The 12,246-nt window shown below is 41.4% G+C and overlaps 1 protein-coding gene across 3 annotated transcripts in view; it reads right to left on the bottom strand.

Annotated features, from left to right (window-relative positions):
- The window catches only part of TARS3 (threonyl-tRNA synthetase 3), an 80,907-nt gene that overhangs the window by 48,886 nt on the left and 19,775 nt on the right, over nucleotides 1–12,246 (bottom strand). For all 3 annotated transcript variants that reach the window (XM_007990599.3, XM_007990600.3, XM_073012962.1), the window contains 3 exons: nucleotides 11,152–11,230; nucleotides 9,556–9,702; nucleotides 8,379–8,477 (listed from right to left, as the gene is read on the bottom strand). In XM_007990599.3, coding sequence (XP_007988790.1) covers nucleotides 8,379–8,477; nucleotides 9,556–9,702; nucleotides 11,152–11,230 — 325 coding nt within the window. The remainder of the gene's footprint in view (nucleotides 1–8,378; nucleotides 8,478–9,555; nucleotides 9,703–11,151; nucleotides 11,231–12,246) is intronic.

The raw sequence follows: 12,246 nt of genomic DNA, 5'->3' as shown, positions 1-12,246 counted from the left end.
CTCTCTTCAGTTAAACCCTTGAAGTGCATCTTTCAGGACTTTCCCTGCAGAAGAGCTGAATGTTTTCAGGCCTGCCATGTTCACAAAGACAAGCTTGGTAAAGAAATCCACTGAATCTAAGGTTGTGTGAAGCGGAAGCAAAAATTCCCCAAGTGGGTTATTAATATAATAACAAGAGAAAAAACTCCCTTTCCCACTCCACGGTTTCAAGACATGCAACAAGTCAGGCAGATTCCAGGAAATGCAAAAGGTGTGACTGAGACGAGCTTTACAAAAGCAACCCTCATATATAGCTGGTGGGAATGCAAAACAGTAGTCATTTTGGAAAATAGTTTGGCATTTTCTTATAAACTTAAATTTACTATATCCATTCTCATACTGCTAATAAAGACATACCCACGACTCGGTAATTTATGAAGGAAAGAGGTTTAATGGACTCACAGTTCAGCATGGCTGGGGAGGCCTCACAATCATGGTGGAAGGCAAAGGAGAAGCAAAGGCACATCTTAAATGGCAGCAGGCAAAAGACTTTGTGCAGGGGAACTCCCTTTTATAAAACCATCAGATCTCAAGAGACTTACTCACTACCACGAGAACAGTATGGGGGAAACCACCCCCATGATTCAATTATCTCTACCTGGCCCCACCCCTGATACTTGGGGATTATTACAATTCAAGGTGAGATTTGCGTGGGGACACAGCCAAACCCTATCACCATATGACCCTGAAATCACACTCTTAGGTATTTACTCTAGTAAAATGAAAACTTATGTTCATACAAAAAACAGTACATGAATGATAACGGAAGTTTTCATAATTGCCAAAAACTGAAAACAACCCAAATGCCCCTCAACTGCGGGATGGATGCGAAGCAGGGGTATGTTCACATGATGGAATACCGTCCAGGGATAAAAGCAGAGGCCAATGGGGACACTCAACTTGGATGCATCTCAAGGATGTTGTGCTGGGTGAAAGCAGTGTTTAAAGCTTTATAAAATTATGATTCCATTTATATGGCAATATTTTAGGGGTGGAGAAAAAAAAATCAGCAGTTCCCTGAGATCGGGGTGGGGGAGGGTTTGATTTTAAAAGGGTGGCATGAGGGAGTTTTGAGGGGTGATAGAACTGTTCTGTATCTTGATTGTTGAGGTGATAACACAGTTCTGCATGTTATCAAAAAGGCGTAAATTTTACTGCATGAGAATTTTTTTAAAAAGATTTTAATTTTAAAAAAAGGTAAGAAAGGTACAGAAAGAATCAGCTGACAGATATTTTCCAGAATGCAAGAAAAAAAAAATTCAAGGAGAGTCACAAAAAGATCTATTCATTCACTATCAGTTGTCCACACAGTCAGTAACCAATATACAAACAAAAGTTCACTTCCCTTTACTTAAACCTAAGTGGAAGTCATTTTACCTAAGTCAAAAACTCAGAAATCGTGGAATTTCCCTCAGTGGGAACGGTGTGCACATCCAGCCTATCCTGGCCTCCTACATCCCTTACACAGAAAAGCAGCAGTTCCAGTTCTGAGGAAAAGGATGCTTCCTGGTGGAATGCAGCCATATATTCCACTGTGCTCAGCACACCATGTTTCCCCAGCACTCTGGCTACTACTGACTAGACTAGGACTCGGCACCAAGCCAAAGGCTACTGATATTGGACCAGACCACAGCCCCTGAGACAGCCCAGCTGTGACTGAGAGTCTGTCCCACAAGCACACCCTCTACTGGCTGGTGACTAACAGAACCAACTGGAACCTCAGGGAGGACCTTGAGGCACATGGAGGAGGGCAGAGAGGAAAAAACACACAGGCAGATAGATTGAAAAAAATTAAGACCCAACAGTATTCTTTTCTCCAGCAACGTACTTTAAATACAGAAACAGAGGCAGAAAATAAAAGGATAGGAAAATATACATTATGCAAACACTAATGTTAAGAAAGCTGGCTTGCCTATGTCAATACCAAAGTAGACTTAAAAAAAAAGTTTTATTACAAAAGGTCAAATAGCCTATGAATCCATTTATATGTGACACCTATAAATAGTCAATTTCATAGCGACAAAAACTAGAATGGTGGTTACCAGAGGCTTGGGGAGGCAGGCATGGAAGTTAGTGTTTAGTGGGTACAGAGATTAAGTGTAGGATGATGACAAAGTCCTGGAGAGTTTCAGATTTGCAAGATGAAAAGAGTTCTGGAGATGGACCATGATGGTTGCATAATAACATGAATGCACTTAGTGAGAATGAATTGCACACTTAAAAATAGTTAAAATGGTAAATTTTTATATTATGTGTATTTTACCACAAAATGGCTTTATTGAGGTATAATTTACATGCCATAAAATTCACCAATTTTAAGTGTACAATTCAGTGGCTTTTGACAAATGTATACAGCCATGCAACTTCTGCCACAATCAAGATACGGAACATTTCTACACTCCAGGAAGTTCCCTCCTGACCCTTTGGAGTCAATCCCCTCTCCCCACCCACTGAACTCCTGATCGTCTTTCTGTCACTACAGTTTTGGCATTTCTGAAATGTCATATAATGGGATGGTGCCTTGTGTATTCTCTGACTGTCTTCTTTGGCTTAGTACAATGCTTTTGAGGTTCCTCCTTCATGTGTATATCAGTATCTCACTGCTTTTAAATGCTGAGTAGTATTTCACAGCACGGACTTAAGACATTGTGTTTATCCTTTCACAAGTTGAATTTGGGGTTGTTTCAGGTTTTGTGCTATTATAAATAACGCTTCTATGAACATCCACATACAAGTCTCTGTGTAGATGTGGGTGTATGTTTTTATTTCTCTTGGGACAATCAGAAGTGGGGGCCAGGTGTGGTGGCTCACGTCTGTAATCCCAACACTTTGGGAGGCTGAGGCGGGTGGATCACCTGAGGTTGGGAGTTTGAGACCAGCCCGACCAACACGGAGAAACCCCATCTCTACTAAAAATACAAAAATATTAGCTGGGCGTGGTGGTGCATGCCTATAATCCCAGCTACTCGGGAGGCTGAGGCAGGAGAATCGCTTGAACCTGGGAGGCGGAGGCTGCCGTGAGTTGAGAACATGCCATGGCACTCCAGCCTGGGCGACAAGGGCAAAACTCCGTCTCAGAAAAGAGAAAAAAAAAAAAAAAGGCCGGGCGCAGTTGCTCATGCCTGTAATCCTAGCACTTTGGGAGGCCGAGGCGGGCAGATCACGAGGTCAGGAGATCAAGACCATCCTGGCTAACATGGTGAAACCCTGTCTCTACTAAAAATACAAAAAATTAGTCAGGCGTGGTGGTGGGCACCTGTAGTTCCAGCTACTCAGTAGGGTGAGGCAGGAGAATGCATGAACCCAGGAGGCGGAGCTCGCAGTGAGCTGAGATCATGTCACTGCACTCCAGCCTGGGCGACAGAGCAAGACTCTGTCTCAAAAAAAAAATAAAATAAAATAAAAAATTAAGCGGGATTGATGGCTCACATGTTACATGCATGTTTATCTTTATAAGAAATGCCAAACTGCTACGAAGTAGATCTACCATTTTACATTCCTACCAGCCATAAGGGTTATACTTGCTCCACATTCTTGCCAATGCCTGATGTTTTTAGTCTTTCTATGATGGGAAGGGGACATTCTTCAATCAATAACCCTGGCATGAGACTCTACCTGAATACAGTCATGTAAGGGACCCAATCCAAGAACCACCCACCTGGCATGAGACTCTACCTGAACACAGTCATGTAAGGGACCCAATCCAAGAACCACCCAGAGGAGCCTAAAATCTGGAACTAGGAGAGACAGTAATGATGAAATGGCAGTTTTAAACTACTAAGTTCTGGGATACTTTGCTATGTTGCAACAGCCATCCAGAACAGAATTTTGCACTGGATGTAGGTACTGCTATAACTGAGAAATAAAACTAAAATCTTAAGCGCCCCAACTGACTGGACAGACACCCTCTTGGCCAAGGACCCCAGAGAAACCTTAAAAACTGAGTTACTGGCAGTGACAGGAGGTTGGACATGCCTAATTATACCCACTCTGTCACTAACAACCATTAGGCTTTCTTTCTTAAAAGTTAAGCCCTTTCAAAAGACTTGCTCCACCACTGATTTACACAACTGACCAGCATTCCTTCCTGATAAAAGACCACTAACCGTGTACTGGTTCTGGTTGGTTTATAAAGGCTGCACATGGGATGCCTCTGTGTCTTCCATTTGACCTTTTGGTTATACAGACTATTTTAATGCATTAAGTCTTCACCCCAAAGTGAACAAGGGATGCATGTAGCATGCATGTTTGCTTACTATGTATGTACATGTCCCCCACTTTGTGAATATTCATAGCTCTTCTTATAACCTGTTAAATATTTATACTTGGCCAATCTCATCAGCATAAATTCCTGTCTTACTTTTCCCTCCCTTGAAATGCCTGCTTCTGGTTTCTGGCAGAAGCTACACTTCCCAGCCTGCAGGATTTCAGGCTGCAACCCTTCAGAAGAAATGAAGCTCTCCTTTACAATTTTACGAACCTCATGATTCTTCAGTTGACATAACAATAACCTGAAACATGTAGCTTTGGGGCCAGGTGGGTAGAAGCTAGAAGGGATTCTTATTACGAGGTGCCAGAAACAGATGGTGGGTAACACTGTCACCAGAAGTAACACGGAAAACAGAAAGGGTACCCAAAGAACTCATGGATTTAGCTGGGGAGATGTCCAGGCAGAATGTAGAAAGTGACAACTGATTTCTCGTTCCCTATGGTAAAATACAAGAAAAGAGGTATAAACCAGAGGTGAAACTAATTAACTTTTAAAGCCAAGTTTAGAGGAAATATAAAGCCACCAGGACCTGCTGGGTTCAAAAATGAAACCTTCTTATCCTTAGACTGTCTCAAAAAAGACTCAGGAGGCTTCAGGACATGGATCAAATTCAGATTATAATCATCAAAGCATAACCTTAGGGTAAAGACCTTAAGGTTGGGGCTGTAAGACACTCTGTGAAAACCTCAGAATGATCTACTGTAAGTGCACCTACTAAGCCTTCTGAAAGTCTTAGGCTTTGTAGACCCTTTCAGTTAAACATGAAGGCTTTGAAGACTCTGCTGTGTACTGTTGTCTCACAGTAGCCTCCCAGGTAAAGAAGGATCTGTGTCTGAAAGATGTGGATGTGGCTTTTATCTAACCATGTTGATGATAAATTTATATAAAAGGACTCACAAAGTTTTTAAAGGAATTGTACTAGCTTAGATTGAAAGATGGCACAAAATGAAATGAGGGGTTTGGACCCCCTCAGCCTTCTACAGGAAGGTATCAGGTTGAGAACAAAGCTACCCCAGGCCGGGCGTGGTGGCTCACGCCTGTAATCCCAGCACTTTGGGAGGCCGAGGCAGGCGGATCACGAGGTCAGGAGCTTGAGACCATACTGGCTAACATGGTGAAACCCTGTCTCCACTAAAAATACAAAGAATTAACCTGGCTAGTAGCGGGCACCTGTGACCCCAGCTGCTTGGCAGGCTGAGGTAGGAGAATGGCGTGAATCTGGGAGGCAGGAGGTTACAGTGAGCCAAGATTGCGCCAATGCACTCCAACCTGGGTGACAGAGCGAGACTCTGTATCAAAAATGAACAAATAAATAAATAAATAAATAAATAAAATTAAAAAAAAAAAGAAGAAGAAGAAGAAGAAAGCTACCCCAAGGCACACATGGGTCATTTCTTATGGAAGAAAAAGGAAGACTCAGAGGGCAGAATCACAGCCAGGCAGAGCAAAACTGGATCTTCATCAAAATGTATCTTTCGACCCGGGGGCAGTGATGACTGGTAGATACTGGAATTTCTACAGACGGTGACTACTATGTGCCTCCTATTCTCCCCCACTCCTTTTTGAATACGACTATCCACTGCATTATTTTCCTCAAGCACCATTTTATAACGTGAGAGAAATGGGAGGATGAGGTGGCTGATAGATAACTTGTGCTTTTAGTTCACAGGTCTTAAAATGTAGAGGAAATGTACTTGATAATCTGTTCCCAAGAAATTGCACCCGAGGAGCCTCATCTGCATCTAGGCCTGATTCAGATGACATCTTGGATTTTTGAGCCAATGTAGTAATTAGATGAGCCTTGGAATTATTTGTTAAGAATATAACACTTTGGAAGAGTAGAATGGGCTTCCCTACAGTCCTTCGGGGCTGAAAAGACATAGACCCACCAGCCAGTCAATTGGAAACCCAAGGGGGTCATGGCCTAGAAACAGGAATGAAAAGTAGGTTGAATCTTAATAAAATGGAAGCCAGCCCTAACCCAGTGCAATCTCTGACTGAATTGAATGATCAGTCTTTAATACTGGCAGAGGGTGAATGCTCCAGTGGGAGATAACATCACCTAGAGCCTCTACACTTAAATTAAATAAAATATTTGGCATATACTATTAATAGATATGGGAAGAGACACGACTGTAATAACAAAAAACCAACAGAAAAACCAGCTGAGTTCCCTAAAAGGTTTTTTTCATGGTAAGGCCAATTCCTTCAGACAAAGGTATCTAGAAATTCAAAGTTCTCAGTGTCGTCTGTGTCTGTCAAATATTCCCATTCCAAGCCTCAGGGACCCATGCCTTCCCAACCACCGCCCTTACCTTAGAATAAGAGATCATTGGATTTGTGTATTTAAATGGCTTTACAATTTGGTGACCCACACAATCAGGCCCTGCTCCTGTTCATCAGCCACATCTGTCTTGCATCTATAAAAAATAAGAGATCCCCTTAATGCCACCGTAAAGGCTTTCTGTTCATTCTCCATCTGTTGTACTCCCAACTTGAGAGTACAAGGTGCCAGGGCCCATGTTGATTTTTCAGAAAATATAGCACATCCAAATCAGCAGCTGTGATGGTCATCACCACCTGTCTAAATCTAAATCTCTGATAATCTTCAGTGATTCTTCAAGTCTCTCCCCCTGCCCTCTGATCTCCTACCGCCTCACACTGGCCAGCCCCTACTGGAAGATAGGTACCCCAGGTGATAGAATCCATAGAGGTCAGCCTCCAGGAGCACAGCACAAGAAGAAAAGGAAGGAGAACAAGACTGGAGAAGCAAACAGAGAATAACCAGCACAGGCCACATGCCATGTTATTCTTTTCTCAGAAAGTTACTGAAGACAGTGATCCCCAAATGAGAATTAAAGATAAGCAATGAAAGGATAGACAGAGACCAGGAAAAGGGACTCAGCATAGGAAGAGACATGAGGGGAGTGGCCAAGATGACGACAAAAAGAAGTCCTAAGACATCAGTTTGCAAGAATCTTAGTAGCAAGTTAACTCTGGAGTAGGACCATATTTGAAAAAAAATTTACTGAGCAATTACCTGAATCATTGCAGAACATGTTGCAAGCAGATTTGTAGTTTTTGAGAGAAATCTGAGCATGAATTAGTGGTAGGCACATAAAAAACTAAGTAAATGAAAAATTTAGGTAATGATTATAGGAAACACAAAACAGTGCAAGAATGGAAATGTAATCCTAGTAGTCCACCTGGATCACCTCTGAACACTATCTACACAGTCCTTATCATGTAAATACTAAAGACCTTCCCATCTACGAACTTGTATTACAAGTAGGTATTTTGCTCTATTGGTTTTTTCCTCTTTCCTCTGGAGCTGCCAAATCACCTGGGAGTCATGCTATAGGCAAAGGGAAGCACCAGCGGCCCATGGAGCACATTTGGAGAAGCAATGCTTCATGGTTTAACACTCTGTGCCAGAGATGACACTTTCTCCTTTCTTTTTTCACAGGGAGTGCCACACTTAGTCTAATGCTTACCTTTATATTCTACATGCTTTAGAAACTAATATGGACAAAAAGTGAATTTTATGAAATCTAGGAATGTATTCAGGGAAAACAGAAATTATCTCCATGTTATTATTAGAAGGCACAATCTAGTATCTCACTTTTTTTCTTTTTTTTTTTTTTTTGAGACGGAGTCTTGCTCTGTCACCAGGCTGGAGTGCAGTGGCACAATCCCGGTTCACTGCAACCTCTGCCTCCCGCGTTCAAGCAATTCTCCTGCCAGCCTCCTGAGTAGCTGGGATTGCAGGCATGTACCACCACACTCGGCTAATTTTTGTATTTTTAGTAGAGACAGGGTTTCACCATGTTGGTCAAGCTGGTCTCGAACTCCTGACCTCAGGTGATCTGCCCACTCCAGCCCCACAACGTGCTGGGATTATAGGAGTGAGCCACCGCGCCTGGCCAGTATCTCACTTTTAACCTCAAAATTCTTATTAATGTTACCAAAGTAAAATTAATGGAAATGCTTGACCATTTTATTATAAGAGAAAATAGTAAAAATGTAAACTGGAATTGAATAAGAATAAAACATTTTAAAGTTAACTTACTCGTATGAAATCCATAAGTGTATTATAAATGAAGGCTCCTCTGGGAAGGAAAAAACAGCTTCCAGGACTCAAATCATGGAAAAAGAAAAGTTCTTGTTCCTAGATTGAAAAAATAATTGCATTTCAAATGTCATCTGCTATTGCTTAGTATTTACTACACACACGATATGCTGGGAATAAAATATATAATACTCAGTTATTTCTATCTTCTCTAGTAATAGACATTCCAAGGCCATTCAACACTTATACCTAAATTTATGTAAAATTTCCACTCATATTTATGGCTAATTAGCTTTGAACTTAGCTTTTATGTCACCTTCAGCCATTTTCTGCTAATTTTCTTACTTGGCACACTTGGAGTATGGCACTCATGGGGAGACAACATGGTAAAAAGACCAAAAAAGTTCACTGCAGGAGGTAGGCTTTAAGTGATGATGATCATCATCATGGCTGTCACTTACTGAGAGCCTGCCCTGTACCAGGCACCATCATCCAGTTTCTGTCTTCACAGCCACCCTGCAAGGCTACCCAGCAAGGAAGACAAGGACACAGAGCTTGCCCATCATCTAACACAGCTAGTGAGTACAAAGACCAGGCCTAAAGCTCAGGCCTAGCTGCTTTCCAATCTGATTTTTTCCTTCTACATGCTGCTCTGTCTCCCAGATAAAAACGCTATAAAGTGCACAGAATGTAAAAAACAACTTTTTTTTTTTTTTTTTTTTTTTTTTGAGACTGAGTCTCACTCTGTCGCCCAGGCTGGAGTGCTGTGGCGCAATCTTGGCTCACTGCAACCTCCGCCTCCCAGGCCCAAGTGATTCTCCTGCCTCAGCCTCCCGAGTAGCTGGGACTACAGGCACGTGCTGCCACGCCCGGCTAATTTTTTTGTATTTTTAGTAGAGGTGGGGTTTCACTAAAAACAACTTCATTTTTATATCATGACAAAAATAAGAGAAGGGTACAATTTTCAAAAATTAATAAAAGATATAGGAAGGAAAGAGGCTAGAAGACATCTGGGGTATCAAAATGGAAGAACTCAGCAGCAGACTATGAGTACCAGCAAAACAGGAGAGAAGAAGAAGAAATCTTATTATTAAAGCAACTTAGTTTTGTGAGACAGAAACATTCCTATGTGGGCTTATGATTACATCTCTCTAGTGATATAAGATGTGGGGCCTACCTTCCCAATCTTCCTGTGATCTCGGTTCTTCGCTTCCTCTTGGAACTTTTCCCAGTTCCTCATCATCTTGTTATCAGGAAAGGATATTCCATAGATCCTCTGCAATGTTTCCATTTCGGGATTGCCCTCCCAGTATGTTGAGGAATTCTAAATATCAAACAGGATTTTGGTAAATATATCAAACATTTGGTTGTAAGTAAAACTGCTCTTAAATATGAACGCAATTTTCCACTATAACACCAACAAAACAGCCCTGAGCCATGGCTCATGCCTATAATCTCAGCAGTTTTGGGAGGCCAAGGTGGTCAGATCATTTGAGCTCAGAAGTTTGAGACTAGCCTGGACAACATGGCTAAACCCCATCTGTACAGAAAATACAAAAATTTGCCAGGCATGATGGCACATGCCTGTAATCCCAGCTACTTGGGGGATTGAGGCAGGAGGACTGCTTGAGCCCAGGAGGCTGAGGCTGCAGTGAGCAGTGTTTGTGCCACTGCACTCCAGCCTGGGTGACAAAGCAAGACCTTGTCTCAAAATCAAACAAACAAACAAACAAACAAAATCAACAAAGCTTAAAGAAGACTTTTTATAGCGCTGGGAACAATCTTAAAATGGATTCTAACTAAACTTTCCCAGCCTAAATTATACCATTAACCAGCAAATTATGTAGAGTCTGCTATGGATTCTAGGAATGACAGTGACAGTGCACGGAAAGGAGGGAAGGCTAAGCAGGAATCATAATCACCAAGGACGGGGCAGAATAGACAGTAGGTATAGGGAAGTAAAGGTCAGTCTTGCTGACCTACAGTCAATGATTAAGAACAGTGCCATTAGCCAGCCCCATTTTACCTGTAAGAAAATCAAAGCCAAGAAAGGCTGGGACTGCCAAGTCAGTCCCATGCCTCCTAATTCCCAGAGCGATGTTTTCTCCATTACACCATCATATCCCCTTCTGCTGTTTTCTTTATCCTGTAGTACATTACTTTCACATGCAGACAAATATTCATCAGGGCTATTCGAGAAAACCATAGTATACAGAACAATATTTTAATATAGCTAGGAAAAAAGCCAGGTGCAGTGGCTCATGCCTATAATCCCAGTACTTTGAGAGGTCGAGACAGGTGGATCACCTGAGGTCAGGAGTTCGAGACCAGCCTGACCAATGTGGTAAAACTCCATCTTGACTAAAAATACAAAAATTAGCCAGGTGTGGTGGTGCACGCCTGTAATCCCAGCTACTCAGGAGGCTGGGGCAGGTGAATCGCTTGAACCCAGGAGGCGGAGATTGCAGTGAGCCAAGATTACACCACTGCACTCCAGCCTGGGCAACAGAGCAAGACTCTGTCTCAGAAAAATAATAATAAAAAATATCATATGGAAAAGAAATGTTATAACATTTACAATAAGGTAAAATGATAAAAAATACCTATAGTGCTCTAATTATCAAGGTTCTAAATGATTTTATTAGTTTTAGTCAAATAAGAATGAAATATTTTAAAATATCATGATGTTCAGACTACAAAGGATATGAGTGAAATCCCTTAATAGCTAGTGCACCTTAAGCTTACTATATTAAAAAAAAAAATCAATCCTTACCTTAAAAATTTTGATGGTTTTAATTTTTCCAGTGTGTCTTACATGTGGACCTTTGCAAAGGTCAATTAATGGACCGCACCTATAATGAAATATTTAGGACATGCTCAGGCACAATTATAGTTTTTTGGACTATTCATTATAAGCCATAACATCCTATGTTTTAGGTAGAGCTTCACTTATTTATATGTGGCAAGGCCACATATAATTAAAAATTAAATTTTTAATTTAGGGTGAAGGAGAGAGGCGATTCATCTAGCCTCAGAGTCCACTCTGCCCACTAGATTCCAAAACCACAGAACATCTTCTGAAAGAAACTATGCAATTCTCTGATTAAAAACTTAAATTACAATGAATACAAAAAGGGACTGGCTTACAGACTGACAAACACAAAAATGTCATCTCTTTCAATGGCCAGTCTTTGTGTATTGTTCTCTAGGGAGAGAGCTGGTAAGCAACACTCAGATGAAAGGAAGGAATGCCAAATTAGCATGAAAGGCTTCAGTAATCTAACCTTTAAATAGAAAGCCACAGGGCCAGTGTGGTGGCTCACACTTGTAATCCCAGTACTTTCGGAGGCCAAGGCGGGTGGATCACGAGGTCAGGCATTCGAGACCAGCCTTGCCAACAGAGTGAAACCCTGTCTCTACTAAAAAATATAAAAAGTTAGCTGGGTGTGGTGGTGGGTGCCTGTAATCCCAGCTACTTGGGAGCCTGAGGCAGGACAGTTGCTTGAACCTGAGAGGCGGAGGTTGTGGTGAACTGAGGTCCTACCATTGCACTCCAGCCTGGGCGACAGTACAAGATTCCATCTCAAAAAATTAAAAAAAAAAAAAAAAAAAAAAAAAAAAAAAAAAAGAAATCCACTAAAGAAAAGCTTTACTTTTTTTCCCAAAAATTAAATACAAGCCATTCAAATTGAAAAGCTACAAAAAGTGTCAACGTTGACCTAAGTAAGGTTCTAAAACCCAAGAGCTCAAGTATTAGAAGCCAGAAATTTAAAACTGAGCCTGTTTTCTACATTTTCATTTATTTTTAAATTTTAAGAAATGCACTGTGCATAGCTTTGCACAAAGGGGATATGATTTTTACTTACAG

This window comes from Chlorocebus sabaeus, chromosome 29, assembly GCF_047675955.1.
Source record: "Chlorocebus sabaeus isolate Y175 chromosome 29, mChlSab1.0.hap1, whole genome shotgun sequence".
NCBI classification, from domain to species: Eukaryota; Metazoa; Chordata; class Mammalia; order Primates; family Cercopithecidae; genus Chlorocebus; species Chlorocebus sabaeus.
The sequence above is the reverse complement of the archived record's forward strand: the minus strand, read 5'-3'. Positions and strand labels throughout refer to the sequence as shown.